The 18,646-nt window shown below is 38.7% G+C and overlaps 2 protein-coding genes across 2 annotated transcripts in view; both read left to right on the forward strand.

The window, feature by feature from the left end:
- Positions 1–4,957, forward strand: part of LOC129547541 (uncharacterized) — a 96,872-nt gene extending 91,915 nt beyond the window's left edge. The window contains exon 7 of the mRNA XM_088831681.1: positions 4,782–4,957. Within this exon, the coding sequence (XP_088687807.1) occupies positions 4,782–4,957 (176 nt within the window). The remainder of the gene's footprint in view (positions 1–4,781) is intronic.
- Positions 4,958–5,060: 103 nt separating this feature from the next.
- The window catches only part of LRRN1 (leucine rich repeat neuronal 1), a 29,912-nt gene continuing 16,326 nt past the window's right edge, over positions 5,061–18,646 (forward strand). Inside the window, exon 1 of the mRNA XM_088831714.1 lies at positions 5,061–9,738. Coding sequence (XP_088687840.1) covers positions 5,061–7,211 — 2,151 coding nt within the window. The 3' untranslated portion in view covers positions 7,212–9,738. The remainder of the gene's footprint in view (positions 9,739–18,646) is intronic.

Here is an 18,646-nt window from a genome sequence, read left to right on the forward strand (position 1 = left end):
TTACACTGTTGTACAGACCTCTCAAAACTGATACTCAGAGTATCAGTTTTCCAAGATGAAGATTTAAAACTTTTAAAATCTAATTATCTCTTTCCCCTCCCCACAGTCCTTAGCAACCACCTCTCTACTTTCTGATTCTGTGGTTTTGATTATTTAAATAATTCATATGAGTGGAATCTTACAGTATTTGTCCTTTGTGACTGACATTTCATCTAGTGTAAATGTCCCCAGGGGCCATCCATATTGTAGATGTGACAGGATTTCCTTCTTTTTTAAAGCTGTATAAGATCCCACTGTATGTATATGCCATGTTTTCATTTTCCATTCATCCATCAGTGGACATCCGTGTTGCTTCCACTTCTTGCCATTATAAATGACACTGCAGTTTACATTGGTGTGCACATACCTGTTAGAGATCATGCTTTGAATTCTTTGGGATAAATACCCAGAATTGGGGTTGCTGGATCATACTGTTATTCTATTTCTAATTTTTTGAGGAGCCCTCCATACTGTTTTCCATAATGGCTACACCATTTTACATTCCAACCCGTGGTGCACAAGAGTTTTAATTTCCTCACATCCTCATCAAAAGTTTGTTCTTTTCTGTTCTTTGGACAGTGACTATCCTCTTGGGACCCAGCTTCATTCTTTTGCATCTGGATACCCACACCATTTGTTGAACAGACTATCCTTTCCTCATCGTATACTCTTGGCACTCTTGTCAAAGATCTTCTGATAATGTTTGGAAGAGCTTATTTCTGGGCTCTCTGTCCCATTGGTTTGTATGTCTGTCTTTGGTCATTATTACTTTGTCAGTCTGTTCAGTTCAGTTCAGTCGCTCAGTCGTGTCCAACTCTTTGCGACCCCATGAATCACAGCACACCAGGCCTCCCTGTCCATCACCAACTCCCGCAGTTCACTCAAACTCACATCCATCGAGTCGGTGATGCCATCCAGCCATCTCATTCTCTGTCGTCCCCGTCTCCTCCTGCCCCCAATCCCTCCCAGCATCAGAGTCTTTTCCAGTGAGTCAACTCGTCGCATGAGGTGGCCAAAATATTGGAGTTTCAGCTTTAGCATCAGTCCTTCCAATGAACACCCAGGATTGATCTCCTTTAGAATGGACTGGTTGGATCTCCTTGCAGTCCAAGGGACTCTCAAGAGTAGTATGTTTTAAAATCAGGAAGTGTGATGTCTCAATCTTTGTTGTTTGTTTTCAAGATTGTTTTGGCTAGTCAGAGTTCCTTGAGATTCCATGTAAATTTTAAGATTTTTTTCTTTAATTATCTTTAAATATTGTCATTGAGATTTTGATAGGGATTGCATTGAATCTACAGATCATTTGGGGTTAGATAGATATCTTAACAGTAGTAAGTATTCCAGTCTATGAACATGGAATTTCTTTCCATTTATTTTCATCTTCTTTTATTTCTCTTAGCAGTATTTTGTAATTTTCAGTGTATAAGTCTTTCACCTCCTTGGTTGAGTTTTTCTTAAGTATTTTATTATTTTTGATGCTATTATAGGTGGGATTCTTTCCTTAATTTCCTTTTTGGATGGGTCATTAACATGTATAGTAACACAACTGATTTTGTGTCTTACTGTATTGTTTAAATTGTTCATTAGTTTTAACAGTTTGGAGGTTTTTTGCATGACATCCTTAGGGCTTTCTACATAGAAGATCCTGTCATCAGCAAACAGGGACAGTTATACATCTTCCTTGCCTATTTGGATGGCTTTTGTTTCTTTCTATTGTCTAATTGCTCTGCCTAGGAGTTCTAGTACTAAGGTAAATAGGAGTGGTTTAGTTCTAGTACTAAGGTAAACAGGAGTGGCAATCCTTGCATTGTTCATGATTTTAGATGAAAAACTTACACTCTTTCACCATTGAGGCTGATTTTAGCTGTGGGCTTTTCATATAGAGGTTTTATTATGTTGAGGCAGTTTTCTTTACTCTTAGTTTGTTGAGAGTTTTTATCATGAAAGGGTGCTGGATTTTGTCAGGTGCTTTTTCTGAATCAACTGAGATAATCATGTGGGTTTTGTCATCCGTTCTGTTAATATGGTGTACAGTGATTGATTTTCACATATTGAATCATCTTTGCATTCTATGTATGAATCCAACTTAATTGTAGTGTATAATCCTTTCAAAGTGCCATTGAATTCAGTTTGCTAGTATTTTGTTGAGGATTTTTGGATCAATATTCAGCACATATTGGTCTGTAGTTTTCTTCTCTTGTTGCAATAATGGCTTTACTTTTAAACACTGTTAATGTATGGTTCCTGAGACATAACTTATGTTTTAAAATGGTATAGGGACTCTGTGAAGCTTTGTTCTATGTATAATGTTCAAAAATAATTCTGGGAGAATACAATAAAGAGAATTTACAATGGTATACAAATAGAAACATCTTAAACACCTCCTTTTGTGTTAAGGAAGTTTTATTCTCAGTTCCCAAAGGAGCTGAATGCTAGTTTGAGAGAATATGTCTTCCCTCTATGTTTGATATGATAGCTGACATTATGAGCTTGTGTGGTGTGTTTGTTTAAAGAGGTTTGTGTACATGTCAAGGAGAATTTTGAATATTTCAATATAATAACCTCATCATATAAACTAAAATGGAGGGATTCTGCATGACAATATTCAAAATTTAGGCCCATAAAAGATACTCTTCAGTGGTAACAGACTGTTTTGGGAGTCTCACACAATTTAAGTATATGTTTTACTTTCTGCCATGTTTTCTTCAGTTCAGTCAGAATTTAAAAGTTAGTTGAAATTCCATCTCAGAGTTATTAAAGGTATTTATTCTCCTGGTTTTTCTATTATGAATTAAAATTAAGGAAAAATCTGTGGCAAAAATGTTCTTAACTGAACATCTATTGTGACCACTGTCCCTATTTTAAGATTATTGTAAATAAAAACAAGAGTAGAATAAACTTATGGAGTTAATGATATTTGGAAAATGCTATTCTCTGAGGTATGTTTTTATTTTATGGGATTTCTTGATAAAAGTCACAATCACGTAGTGTTAAACATTGAAAAGCTTTGCAGATCCATGATATGTGGTCAAGTATCCACATCAAGGGGAGGAGAATGTCGATATGTTTCACCCCACTGAGGATAGTGAGCATCTAGCATTACACAGCACATGGCCTCCCTTCTCCCACTTCGGATTTATCTGTACTGGATGGTTTTTTCAAACTCCATCTTGTTAGACCAGTAACTTGGTTTGTGTATTTTATAAAACAACCTGAAAAATGTACAATTTTTCATTCTTTCTACATATAGAGAATTATGCAAATAGAGAACTGCAGGACTGACTATTTGTAGCATGCTTCTTGGTCCCTCACAAGGATAACTATGTTTTGTAAATAATGCGGGTAGTAATAGCAGCTAATATGAATTGAGAGCTTACTGTGTATTGAACACTAGGCTTCAAACATGTTATATGCTCTACTTTATTGAATCCTTACAGTAATCTTCTGAAGATAAAGAAAACACTAGTCACTGAAGTACCTTCAGTACTCAAAGCTGAATTGCATTATAGCAAGTGTAAGGAAATAGATATCTCTACTTTTAACATCTTAGCAAATGACTGGACTGGCCATGGGAGAGCAGGGCAGACACTGAACCCATAATGACTTTCACGTGTGATGTAATCTAAACATCCAGGGGCATTAGCTACTGTATGATCTTTATAAGCAGGTGAGCAATGCATATTTGACTCCAGAAGACCTTATCAAGATCAATAGATGATACATGGCTAAAACAAAATCAAATATCTCCAGCTTTCCTTCTTTTATTTATCCTCCAATAGCCACTGCATAGCTAAAATTAAATAGATGAGAGTTATAATAAGATAACAAATATAATTAACTTTTATAAGCATTTAATATCTGCCAGGCACTACACTAAGAGCTTTACATAGATTCTTTTCGTTCTCTCAATAATCCTAAGAGAGAGATATTTTTATGACCAATCCTGCTTTATGGTTGAAGAAGCTGAGGCTTTAAGAGGTTAAATAACACGCCCTTGTTATTTAACATGTGAAATTAGGGTGAATAACATACCCTTGTATAGCTGTTAAGTGACCATGTCATTTCCTATGAGACGGATGAAATCATGCATGTGAAATTATATATATACATGTATAAGTGTATTTGTATTTTTAATGAAGACCAGTAGTGTGGTGGACTAGAGTCCTTTTACAATTTCATTCAGTCAAAATCAGATGTGTCCATGAGAATACAAGAAAAATTGATATTTTTCTTTTGTAGTTCTGTTAAATTAATTTTTTGCATAAGAATAATTGAGCTAGATCAGCTGTGGCTGAATATGTCTACCATTTGGAAAAGAAAGAATTTGTGAAAAAAAAATGAAGAATACAATTAAAATACAAAGATGAATGACCTTTTAATTTTTTTTTTTCGAGCCATAAATATATGTAGTTTCTAAAGTCACCTTCATCTCGAAAGAAATGACATCTGTGGGCTTTTCCAAGTGTTTTTATTAAGTGTGTGTGTATATGTGTGTACCTGTGTGTTTAATGATTTCACTCAATAATACAAGAAGTCCCAACTTAATTGTAAAAGTGAAGGAACACTAAAACTAGTTTAGTAAGTGTAATAATATATTAAAAGTATTCTACAAATTAAAAGCTTGTTTAATTACTTTGAACATTATTAGATTTATAAGTGATTGTCTTTTTAGTAGACAAATAAAAGCTATAATGTAGACGTATATGGAGTAAACATAACATTTGTCCTAATCTGATTTTCAGGCACATCTCCAGACTTTGATTTGGCTGAAATAACTTATGCCATAGAGCTGTGCACAGGCCTGGAATTGAGAGATACAGGTAAAGAGACTCCAGATTGCTTCCTGCCTTTTGAAACTCCAGGAAATCATCCCTTCAGACTCTGGAATTCTACAGTTTTCAACAGAGACTTTGCTTAAATGTTTACATTTTTTGCTTGCTGTCTTTCATACCACTATATAGTGCTCGTGTTTTGTTAAAACTTAACAATTGTCAGGAGTTCAACTTGCTTGGCAAGCCAGCATGGCTAGGATGAGCTTTGCTTTAGCAGCTTACCAGATGGTGCTGAGCTTGCTCATGACTTCATTAACTGGGTCTTCCCTGCAAAGTAGTGAGTGTCCACAACTTTGTGTATGTGAAATTAGGCCCTGGTTTACCCCTCAGTCGACGTACAGAGAAGCCACCACTGTTGACTGCAATGATCTCCGCTTAACAAGGATTCCCAGCAACCTTTCCAGTGACACTCAAGTGCTTCTCTTACAGAGCAATAACATCGCCAAGACTGTGGATGAGCTACAGCAGCTTTTCAACCTGACAGAGCTAGATTTCTCCCAAAACAACTTTACAAATATTAAGGAGGTAGGGCTAGCAAACCTGACCCAGCTCACCACTCTACATCTGGAGGAAAATCAGATTACAGAAATGAATGATTATTGTCTACAAGACCTCAGCAACCTTCAAGAACTGTACATCAACCATAACCAGATTAGCACTATTTCTGCTAATGCTTTTTCAGGCTTAAAAAATCTTTTAAGGCTCCACCTGAACTCCAACAAATTGAAAGTGATCGATAGCCGCTGGTTTGATTCCACACCCAACCTGGAAATTCTCATGATTGGGGAAAACCCTGTGATTGGAATTCTGGATATGAACTTCAAACCTCTCTCAAATTTGAGAAGCTTAGTTTTGGCTGGAATGTATCTCACTGATATTCCTGGAAATGCCTTGGTGGGCTTGGATAGCCTTGAGAGTCTGTCGTTTTATGATAACAAACTGGTCAAAGTCCCTCAACTTGCCCTGCAAAAAGTTCCTAACTTGAAATTCTTAGACCTCAACAAAAACCCCATCCACAAAATCCAGGAAGGGGACTTCAAAAATATGCTTCGGTTAAAAGAACTGGGGATCAACAATATGGGGGAGCTCGTTTCTGTGGATCGCTATGCCCTGGATAACTTGCCTGAACTCACAAAGTTAGAAGCCACCAATAACCCCAAATTATCTTATATCCACCGCTTGGCTTTTCGAAGTGTTCCTGCCCTAGAGAGCTTGATGTTGAACAACAATGCTCTGAATGCCGTTTATCAAAAGACAGTAGAATCCCTTCCTAATCTGCGTGAGATCAGTATCCACAGCAATCCCCTGAGGTGTGACTGTGTCATCCACTGGATTAACTCCAATAAGACAAACATCCGCTTCATGGAGCCCTTGTCTATGTTCTGTGCCATGCCACCTGAATACAGAGGGCAACAAGTAAAGGAAGTTTTAATCCAGGATTCCAGTGAGCAGTGCCTCCCAATGATATCTCATGACACATTTCCAAATCATTTAAACATGGATATCGGCACAACGGTTTTCCTAGACTGTCGGGCCATGGCTGAGCCGGAACCTGAAATATACTGGGTCACTCCTCTCGGGAATAAGATAACTGTGGAAACCCTTTCAGATAAATATAAGCTAAGTAGTGAAGGTACATTGGAAATATCTAAAATACAGATTGAAGACTCAGGAAGATACACTTGTGTTGCCCAGAATGTGGAAGGGGCAGACACTCGAGTGGTGATGATTAAGGTTAATGGAACCCTTCTGGATGGTACCCAGGTGCTGAAAATATATGTCAAGCAGACAGAATCTCATTCCATTTTAGTGTCCTGGAAAGTCAATTCCAATGTCATGACGTCAAACTTAAAATGGTCATCTGCCACCATGAAGATTGACAACCCCCACATAACATATACTGCCAGGGTTCCAGTAGATGTTCACGAATACAACCTAACACATCTGCAGCCTTCCACAGATTATGAAGTGTGTCTCACAGTGTCCAATATTCATCAGCAGACTCAAAAGTCATGTGTTAATGTCACAACCAAAAACGCTGCCTTCGCGCTGGACATTTCTGATCAAGAAACCAGTACAGCCCTTGCTGCAGTAATGGGGTCCATGTTTGCCGTCATTAGCCTTGCATCCATTGCTGTGTATATTGCCAAAAGATTTAAGAGGAAAAACTACCATCATTCATTAAAAAAGTATATGCAAAAAACCTCTTCCATCCCACTAAATGAGCTGTACCCACCGCTCATTAACCTCTGGGAAGGTGACAGCGAGAAAGACAAAGATGGTACTGCAGACACCAAGCCAACCCAAGTTGACACATCCAGAAGCTATTACATGTGGTAACTCAGTGGATACTTTGCTTCTGGTAGTAAGGAGCACAAAGAGGTTTTTGCTTTATTCTGCAAAAGTAACAAGTTGAAGACTTTTGTATTTTTGACTTTGCTAGTTTGTGGCAGAGTGGAGAGGACGGGTGGATATTTCAGATTTTTTTAGTATAGCGTATCGCAAGGGTTTGACACAGCTGGCAGCGTCTCTAGGCTTCCAGTTTGTGTTTGGTTTTTATTCTTATCATTATTATGATTATTATTATTATATTATTATTATTATTTTGTTTTAGTTGTTGTGCTAAACTCAATAATGCTGTTCTAACTACAATGCTCAATAAAATGATTAATGACAGGTTGGGGTTCCCCTGTGCTTTTACCAGTAGCCTGACCCCTTCTTCTGAAGCCATCAGTAGACAGTACCATGTCCTCCAAAAAGCTAACACAAGGTTGTGAAGCAGCATTGAAACTTTTGTAGCAATCTGGTCTATAGACTTTTAACTCAAGAAGCTAAGGCTAGACTTGTTACCTTTGTTGAATGATGTTAGTTTACTGTACTGTAATGTTGTATCAACTGAATTGAATGTTTGCTTTTGAACAACTTTTCTTTTTGTAATAGTTAAAAGGCTTAGAACAAGCTAACAGGCAATAGAAATATGTATATCAGATTTTTTATGTAACAAACTACATGTTAATTGTTACCTTATTCTTTTTATCTTTAGTAGACACTTTTAAAAAAAAGAATAATTTTGTTGTGTTTAACTCACCAACATGTGGTGTATAATGAAGACAGAACTATAATAAATTAGTTTTGTTCTGATTTTTTAGAACACTTGCAATAATGTATCATTTATAGTTCTTGCTAGTTGCAGTGGTGATATTTTTCACATCCCTAAAAACAACCACCAAAATAAATTACCGACGGCATGTTGCTTTTTAAAACTAGGCCTAAAAATTTTTTATTTCTTTTTCTAAGGGAAGAAATAAATATTTTAATGAAAAGGATTTCTGTATTTTAAATATTACTGATGAGACCTAATGGAAGGAAAAGTTCATATGAAGAAAAAAGGTATATTACTGTTTCCCATGTAGAGCTAAATGTAGCAAAAGGCATAGATACGTTGGATATGTCACCTTCCTTCTCTGTAAGGGTCCTGTTAAAATCTGATATATTTTTAGTAGTATCCATATTCCCCATCTAAAACATAAGTTCCAAAATGTATTATATGTTATTCCTCTAACAGCTGTCATTATCCCTAGATACATAATAATACATACCAGATATCTACTGAGAAGTGTAAATGATTAATAGAAGAGAGAACAACTTCTCTACAATTGGCATTTTACATCCAAATAATATATATAAACAGTTTTGCAGAATAATGTGTTTCCCGAATAATGTGTGTGAAATTTAGAACAGAAGGAGCCAGATTTAGGTAGGAGGCCAGATCCACAGAGTAGGGGAGGGGGAAGATTTAAAGGTATAGTTAGAGGAAAGAGGACCCACTTGAAGATGCAGATTGATACAGCAGAGAAATGTTTTTAAAAGACTGTTCCAGCTGGCACCTGCTCCCAGAGACATGCTGTCACACCAGGAACGATGAGATTGTAAAAAGAAATTGAGAGCAAGCGGGTGCCAGCTGAGCAAAAGCAAGGGAAAGGAAGATCGCAGTGCAGGTGAGGAAAGATGAAGGATTTCTTTGTAAAATTCCTTTTCTGTGTGTGTGAATCTCTTAGAAAAAATTGTCACCTTCCTTCCCATAGTGTCTACTGTGTAGAAGAGAAGTTCAAATGCTGAAGCAAGCGAGCTGCATAGAAAAACAAAGAGCATCCGAATAAGAGCATCTCTTTCCACAGCCTTCATTTGTTGGCAGAAAAACTGGGGCCCCAGGAAGGATTGTAAATTGCCCTGGTCAGACTTTTATCCATAGAGAAGCCTGCCTCCATCTGTTGCTCTGGGACCAGCAGCCTTCTCAACTGGGGTGCAGAGCTTCTCATTTACAGTTCTCACAACGTCTGGTGCCCTTGCTTCACAACTGCCTTGTATCTTCAAGTTCCCATTTATTCAGGACATATTTTAGCACAAGGGCAAACCAAAGGGTCAGGAAGGCTTCTGCCCCATGGGTATTTGCCTGTTACATATGGGATACACTGGTGATTAGAGATGCTTTGAATGCAGCCTTGGTGGGGGAGGGTTTCCTGCTGGGGACTGTTGTCTTCAAATATCTGCAAAGAGTAATGGACTGTCCAACAAACTCTTCTGCTAATTCTGCAAACTGTGAAAGGAGAATGATGCCAAAGCATTAGGCCTAGACCAGGGAGTAGGCATTGTTTACCCCATACAGCAATGACTTGAACCTGGCACATAATCAGCACTCAAATATTAGTGGCATAAATGAAAACAACAACAATAACAAAACTACTTCCCTATTCTGGATGTGTAACAAGGGATCACAAGTGTCGGACACGACTTAGCGACCAAACCACCACCACCGCCAGCAAGCAGCAGGAAATGCAAGTGTTTTTGGCCAGCTATCTTCTGCCAGGTCAGTTTGGGGGTAAAACCCTGTAACTCCTCCAGTAAAATATTCGAGCTTCTTTTTCCTTGTGTGCTACTTGGTTTGGTTTTCAGTCAGGAGAAAGCAAAGTGGCATACTACATTTTTTTACCCTAACCAAGTATTTTCTCATTTGTACTTAATTTAATTTGATAGATTAGACAGCCAGTGAAATTAGACATCAAACTAGGTCCTGATTGGTAATGGAAGTTATATCACGTTTACCAGTGAAGTGACTATTATAGGTCCCGTTCTAATTTCATATTTTCCCCTTTCACTTCCTGCTGCCCTCAGGGCATGTAATGTATCTCGAACTTGATTTTACAAGGTTATTTTTGGATCAGTTTCTCAAAACAGGCATTCCCAACTTTGCCTAGTTGAACTGATGCCATGAATATAAAAACAAATGCAATGCTTGATTATCAAATTTTCTAATTTGCCTGTATGATTGGCCAAAAGCATTATATCCATTCTTTCACAAACAAACAACACTGAAATCTAGTATCCTGTCTCATGTGGTTTTCTATTTATTCACTCATTTATTTGCTAAGGACACCATGATCAGTTCTTTACTTGGTGTTTGCTTTCTATCTCTGAAGTCATGTTCCAGGGCATTTTCTTTTCTTCATGACTGGGGAAAAAATTTTCACATCCCTAACATTTTGCCAGGAAAACCATACTTTCTGCCTTTCTATTCATTGAAAAGGGGAGTTTAACTACCTCTGATGCATTCTAAATACAACTGAAAAATGCTTTCTTCACCTAAGTTCTGTCACTCTCACCCTGCTGGCAAATAGACCTTTTTTTTTTTTTTTTTGTTATGCATAAGGGATTACCTGCAGGGGAAATGTTTCTTACAAGACTTTGACAATCACCATTCATCCAGAGCTCCGGAATGATTTTGACCTAGAATCCCTGCAGGACTTGATCTAATCTGGTGTTGGCAAGATCTCTCTGCTCTGCCCCCCTTGCAGTGATACCAGCTCCTTCACTCTGTACTCCAAGTCAGGAACTTAGGGTACGTGGTAAGAATAAGGAGATAGCAAGGGCATGCTTTGTTTTTGTACCTGCTTATTCATCATTGCCCAGCACAGGTTGAGAGAACGAAATGGATGTCTAGTATTGAGCTCCCCAGACCCTTGATGATACTAATGTGTAGTACATAGCATTTCCCAGTCATTTCACCATTAGGATATTTCAGGCTACTGTTCCGTATTACAGATCCTGATAATTTGAGGATTTAATTTAATCTCCAAAATAGTCCTGATAAACTGGATATTTATTCTTCACAATTTTATAGAAAAGACAACCAAGGTTCATTTGCTGTTGTTCAGTCACTAACTCGTGTCCAAGTCTTTGCAACCCCATGGACTGCAGGATGCCAGGCTCTTCTGTCCTCCACTATCTCTTGGAGTTTGCTCAGGTTCATATCCATTGACCTGGTTATGCTATCTAACCATCTCCTCCTCTGCTGCTCCCTTCTCCTTTTGCCTGATGCCTTTCAGTTCTGTAAGTGGGTGACCAGGATGGGGCCCTTCACTTCCAGTCTCCTCCACATCCACCTGACACCCTTCTAAGGTAGAGGGGGGAGCATCTACCAAAGGTGAGAGGCTGGAGGTCACAAGCACGTGGAAGAAGGCAGAGAAAGCACATACCAGAGAATTCATGGGAGATGACTCTGTAAACTTTGTATCTTAAAGTTCTTCTCTCTTCCCCTCTAAAGCTTTGTGCTAGGGATTTCTGAGATACCCATCAAAAGTATGTTCACATGAGGCTTAACTTTAATTCTAACCTTCAATTCTCCTATAACCTCTCCGTTACATGCTCAGAAAATTTTAAAGATTCTGTGGAAGAAATTCCAAGCGCCTCCTTTCCTTAGCAGAAAATCATGGAAGGTGTATGTAAAGTTAGTAACAAACTCAGTCTTTAGCTCTGAACCTTAAAGAGGGAAATGTGGAATTCCTATAACTGGAAGGGTGTGTCTGACATACTTGGAAAAAAATGGGTTTTGTATAACCACCAAGTTTATGGAGTTGGTGAGATCTTTTTATTCAGGGATTTCTCTGTTCCCCAGGGGAAAAAAGTATCCAGAGGCTGAAAGACATTAAAAGGATGTCTTGATTTCTTGTTTTTAATAAATGTGATAGCCCTCAAGACATACTCGAGTTTTGTCAGTTGTATGTTACTTAATATGAAGCAAAGCCAGTTTCACTCCTTTCATGAAAGCAGCTCTGGGTACAGAGTGGGTCAGGCCACGCAGTCCTCCGCTTTGCCCCTTGGCCTTCCTTTCTCTCTCCCATAAGATTAAATTGACAAGGTAAATTTCAGCCTGGGCCCTGATAAAATGGTCATGAATTCCTAATTAGCGGACTGCCCTGAATTAAGCAGCATTTTAATGCGTCAGTCTGCGCCTTAGCATGTCTCACTAATACAAACAAGACAGGATGGCCCTGCAGGGAAGAAATCCACACTTACAGTGGTGACTTATGAAGGAAGAAGGAGGGAAAAACATTTTTTTTTTTTTCTGTATATAGCCCTCTGCTAGAAGCTTCATGTGAATTATTTACATTTAATCCTTTTAACTGACCCTTCTCCCCCAGGGAGTGGGTACAGGGCAGGTAGCATTGTCCTCCACTAGAGAGGAGAAAAATGAATACTCAGCCTCAAAGATGCAAGCAATTTACCTGAAATCATACAGCTTCTAAGAAGGAGAACTTCAACTCAAGATTTATATAAATAAAACTTGCAGTGTTTCCATTATAAAATGGTCTGCAAGCTATATCGGGACCAGGAGTGTAGAACACTGAGCCCAAAAGCCAATTTGGCACTTGAGACGGAAGGGAAAATGGAGCAAAAGGAGGCACTGCCCAGCATTGAGGCCTCAGAGTACAGGGATCTAATTTAAGACCCAAACTTGAGATCAGTATACAGAAATAACATTAAGCCAGAAAGAGGAAGAAGTCAAGGACTATTTGTGATAGTAAATCCATACAGTCAGATGGAAGACACTGAGGCTGAAGAAGAAAAAAACAATTGAAAAAAAAAAGGCAGGGGGTGATGGGTAGGGGTAGAACTTGAAGTAGATGCCATATTTTGCCATAAACTGAGCATTATGCTCCAGATATTGTACTAATCACTTGACCCATATTATCTCATATAATCTTACAGTTTCATGAAGTGGTTATTTTTATGAAATGCGTATATCCTTATTTTTCACATGGAGAAGCTGAGCCTCAGTTCATCAGTCTTAATTTGAAGTCAGATCTGAAGCCAAGATTTCAGCCCTGGCTTTGAGACTCTAAAGCCCATGACTGACCACTGAACTGTGTTTGCAGCTAAAAGACACCCAGAGGACTGGGCTGGCCAGCTCCTTCGCTTGATTGATTTGGTTCTTCCCTGAGAGTGAGGAGCAAGAAAAGGGGTAGGTTTCATGACCTTGTGAGGATCTTGAAAGGACCTTCCCACAAAAGCTGTATAAACATGGGATTAATGCCACAGACTTCTGGTAAGAAGAAAAACGCTGCCTCATTCTTTTTCTTTTGTAACTGTTAAGGTTAGTCTCACAGTTTAATCATTTCTCTGATCTGCCTTTTAAAGCTATGCCACATCATTCAGAGCACAGAGAACATAGAGATGCTTGCGTAATCTAATCTTAGTTCAGCTCAGTTGCTCAATCATGTCCGACTCTGTGCGACATCAGCCCACCAGGCTCCCCCGTCCCTGGGATTCTCCAGGCAAGAACACTGGAGTAAGTTGCCATTTTCTTCTCTAAAGCATGAAAGTGAAAAGCGAAAGTGTAGTTGCTCAGTTGTGTCCGACTCTTTGCAACCCCATGGACTGAAGCCTACCAGGCTCCTCCGCCCATGGGATTTCCCAGGCAAGAGTACTGGAGTGGGTTGCCATTGCCTTCTCTGAATCTAATCTTAACTTTCTTGTAAATCATTCAAGGGGTGAGGGAAGAGAGGCCATGGGGGAGGAAAGGGAAGATAAACTCCCAGGGGACCCGTTAAGTGAAGAGTTCTATAATAAATCCCATATCTTTGTGATCTCAATAGACTTCAATTTAAAAATACATTACTTTATATCTTATAAGAAGAAAATTGGTTTACCTCCTGTTCTACTGATGAAACTATAAAAGAAGGCCACGATGAACAGTAACTAAAAATGTATGCTCCTGTATTATTTTTCCTCTGATTAGAATATGACATAACAGTGCTCTGTTTCACCAAATTTTATTCTAACTGCCTTAGATGTGCCCATGACATCTTAAGATAGTCCTACTTGCCATTCATTTTTAAATGGTATTTTTTTCCTTCGATTATAACAGTAACATACATTCATTATAGAGTATCTGGAGAAAAATAGTAAGAAAAAATAGTTTATCAAAATAACCAAGTGAGATTTTGGTATACTTTCTTCTAATCATTTTCCCCTTCTGTGTGTATATTTATATATGTATATATACAACAATTATTAAAATATGCATCTTCATGAATATAGAGTTTAGAATCCTGGTATATATGGTCTTGTATTTTTTTTTTTCTTCATGCAAAAAAAAAATGAGCATCTTCTCATATTATTTATTAAATTCTCATGGAAAGCCTGTTGTTAAAGTCTGTATAATCCAGTGATTATGGATATCCGGTGATTGAAAAATTCCTTTTCTTGGGAGCATTTTACCTCTCTCAAGCACTAGGGGCATAAAAATAAGCATCCTGTGCCCATGCTTTCCAGGGCACAGTCACAAAGGAAGATGAACATCCACATACGCGGTCACCCAGTATGAGCTCGGCCACCAAGAGGATCAAATGGTTGCATGAAAGCACAGGAAAAAAGAACTCTGGTCAGCTGAGGAATTCAGACATCATATCTCATTACTTAAGCTCAGATTTAGAAGATGAGGTGAGCATTCAACAAGCCAGCAATCAGAGAGAGGCGGCCTGGGTGAAGGGATCGAAGACCCATGATCACAGAGTGTCCCGTGGCCTGGAAGAAGCCTTCTCAGAGAAGCTGGGGGTTCTGGAGGCACTCTGGTGATGAGGAAAGGGCTACTGAAAATACAGAGTAACTCAACAGGAAGCTGAGGTAGAATAGTTTTTGTGCAAGGATGAGAAGGTGAGGCTGAGTAATACAAGGAGGGAACCGGCTCCAGAAGGAGCTTTGTCCCCAGTTTAATTCCTTTTAGCCTTTCCACACAATCCCTGGAGGAGGGCTTTCCTGGGGAGATAGGAGAAGCTTGCAGGAACAACCTGATAAAACCTCCCAATCCCTGGGGCCTCAACGTGGAGTCTCAACTGTGGAAACAGGTAAAACCCAAGCATTACACAGATGAGAGATTGCCCTAATTGCTACCATCAGAGGCCTGCAATTAGTTCAAGTTTCCTTCAGTGATCCTGGTGTCAAGGAAATAGGAAGTACATGTTTGGAAAACAGAAACTGATTATGTGGGATTATAAAGCACAAAAATTCTCTGTTCAACTTGCTCTTTACCCACTAAATACAAACATTTCTGGTTCCAAAAATATCTGATTTTTTAATGTATTAAACTAGGCCTAAGGCTGGCAATAGCAATAAAGAACACACCTACCTCCAAACTCACACACTGCAACACTCTTTTTGTTCCCCAAAGTAAAACAGATCAGAAACACTGTACTGTAACCTAATATAAAATACTTCTGAATCTAGAATCTATTCATATGAGATTTCCAGAGAAGTTTCTTTTTCCTAATTCTGCTCTTAAAAGGTATATTAGTGGACATAATATTTAGCAGTATTTTTTTTTCCAGTTGGGAGATCTGTCCAAGCCTGTTTATACCTTCCATCAACTCATTCTCTGAAGTATCGGTCTCTCTCTGAAGAAAGATTCAAATAACCATTCTACAGATATTTTCATTCCAGTCATTGGGAATCATCTTCATTCCCCAGGCAGACAGTGCAATTTATAGTTAACCTCCCATTAGGTATATAAATTGAGACAAGCAGTTCTGTAGACAATGAAAAACACTGGGCAATCCAGAAGTCAATAGTGATTTGTTGAATGAATGAATTCATTCACAATTTTGACTTTTGAGTGAATAATAAGTTTTTTCTAGAAACAGATTCATCTTCCCAGTTAGATTTTCTTTTGCCTGGTAATAGATTTTTGGACTGCTACAGGGAGCAAGCTGTGCATTTGGTTGATTTGGGGAACAGATTGCTCTTCCTGTTTTTTTTTTTTTCCAGTATTGAGGACTGGGAAATTTTGCGTTAACTTCAACCCAAGTCTGTGGGTATCATGCAACCTAAAACATCTGCTTGGACTGAGCCACTTGTGGTGACCCAGGATTGTTGGGTTTTCCTGAACACACCACACAGCAGCTTACACTGTCTGGGCATATAGCAGCAATCAGTGAATTTGAGAGCCTCAGACACTCCCCATGCAGATGAATACATATTCTGTTTAATTCGCTGGAGTAAACCTTCCTAATTCCGCAGTTATAGAAGCTTTGTTGAAAATAGCACAGCCACCCTTTTGTTTTTGTTTTTCTCATAAAACCTTGTGCTTTGAAGACAAACAGAAATTTATATTCACTGTATCTCATGTTTCACAACTACTAATTGCAAAGCTGGAGAAGAGTTTTGGGGAGAGTAATGCCACTAGAGAAGAACTGGGAAAAAAAGCCTTGCAATGCAGCCACTGTAGAAATGCAAAAAAAAAAAAAAATGGGGACAATGTAGACAGACAACTATCTAAGGACAGAGAGCTGAGAGATGTCCACCTCCCTAAAAGCTCTGTACCATGTAACCATGGCAGGAGCAGACAAAGGACAAAATTTGCTGGAAAAAAAAAAAAGAGCCTTTTAAATAGATCTTTTGTGAGTCAGTCTCCTTTCCCCTCCCATTTTCTTCATTTTCTCTAGGCAAAGTGGTCTGACATTTCTACAGTCACTTCTAACCCCCTCTCTCACTTGATTTTTCCCTTGGGGAGTGAAGAGAACTTCTAGTTGGACCTAGAAAAGTAGGTCCAGCTTTGACAAGACAGGCCTTTGTTGGTAAAGTAATGTCTTTGCTTTTTAATATGCATCTAGGTTGGTCACAACTTTTCCTCCAAGGAGCAAGTGTCTTTTAATTTCTTGGCATTAATTGTTTTAATCACCATCTGCGGTGATTTTGGAGCCCCCCAAAATAAAGTCTCTCACTGTTTCCCCATCTATTTGCCATGAAGTGCTGGGACCATATGCCATGATCTTATTTTTCTGAATTTTGAGCTTTAAGCCAACTTTTTCACTCTCCTCTTTCACTTTCAAGAGGCTCTTTAGTTCTTCCTCACTTTCTGCTATAAGGGTGGTGTCATCTGTGTATCTGAGGTTATTGATATTTCTCCCAGAAATCTTGATTCCAGCTTGTGCTTCATCCAGCCCAGCGTTTCTCATGATGTACTCTGCGTATAAATTAAATAAGCAGGGTGACAATACACAGCCTTGACATACTCCTTTTCCAATTTGGAACAAGTCTGTTGTTCCATGTCCAGTTCTAACTGTTGCTTCTTGACCTGCATACATATTTATCAGTAGGCAAGTCAGGCGGTCTGGTATTCCCATCTCTTTCAGAATTTTCCACAGTTTGTCGTAATACAGTCAAAGGCTTTGGCATAGTCAATAAAACAGAAATAGATGTTTTTCTGAAACTCTTGCTTTTTCAATTATCCAACGGATGTTGGCAATTTGATCTCTGGTTCCTCTGCCTTTTCTAAATCCTACTTGAACATCTGGAATTTCATGTTTCACATCCAGCTGAAGCCTGGCTTAGAAAATTATGAGCATTACTTTGCTCATGTGTGAGATGAGTGCAATTGTGTGGTAGTTTGAGCATTCTTTGGCATTGCCTTTCTTTGAGATTGGAATGAAAACTGACCTTTTCCAGTCCTGTGGCCACTGCTGAGTTTTCCACATTTGCTGGCATGTTGAGTGCAACACTTTCACAGCATCATCTTTTGGGATCTGAACTGGAATTCCATCACCTCCACCAGCTTTGTTCATAGTGCTCCTAAGGCCCACTTGACCTTGCATTCCAGGATGTCTTGCTCTAGGTGAGTGATCATACCATTGTGATTATCTGGGTCATGAAAATCTTTTTTGTACAGTTCTTCTGTGTATTCTTGTCACCTCTTCTTAATATCTTCTGCTTCTGTTAGGTCCCTACCATTTCTGTCCTTTATCGAGCCCATCTTTGCATGAAATGTTCCCTTGGTATCTCTAATTTCCTTGAAGAGATCTCTAGTCTTTCCCATTCTATTGTTTTCTTCTATTTCTTTCATTGATCACTGAGGAAGGCTTTCTTATTTCTCCTTGCTTTTCTTTGGAACTCTGCATTCAAATAGGTATTTCTTTCCTTTTCTTCTTTGCCTTTTACTTCTCTTCTTTTCACAGCTATTTGTAAGCTATTTGTCAACCATTTTGCCTTTTTGCATTTATTTTTCTTGGGGATGGTCTTGATCACTGCCTCCTGTACAATGTCACAAACCTCTGTCCATAGTTCTTCAGGCACTCTATCAGATCTAATCCCTTGAATCTATTTGCCAGTTCCACTGTATAATTGTAAGGGATTTGATTTAGGTCATACATGAATGGTCTAGTGGTTTTCCCTACTTTCTTCAACTTAAGTCTGAATTTGGCAAGGAGTTCATGCTCTGAGCCACAGTCAGCTCCCAGTCTTGTTTTTGCTAACTGTATAGAGCTTCTCCATCTTCTTCTGCAAAGAATATAATCAATCTGATTTTGGTATTGACCATTTGATGATGTCCATGTGTAGGGTCTTCTCTTGTGTTGTTGGAAGAGGGTGTTTGCTATACCAGTGCGTTCTCTTGGAAAAACTCTATTGGCCTTTGCCCTGTTTCATTCTGTATGCCACGGTCAAAC

The sequence above is a fragment of the Moschus berezovskii genome, chromosome 24 (genome assembly GCF_049115385.1).
Source record: "Moschus berezovskii isolate FMDL1 chromosome 24, NW_MosBer_1.0, whole genome shotgun sequence".
NCBI lineage: Eukaryota > Metazoa > Chordata > Mammalia > Artiodactyla > Moschidae > Moschus > Moschus berezovskii.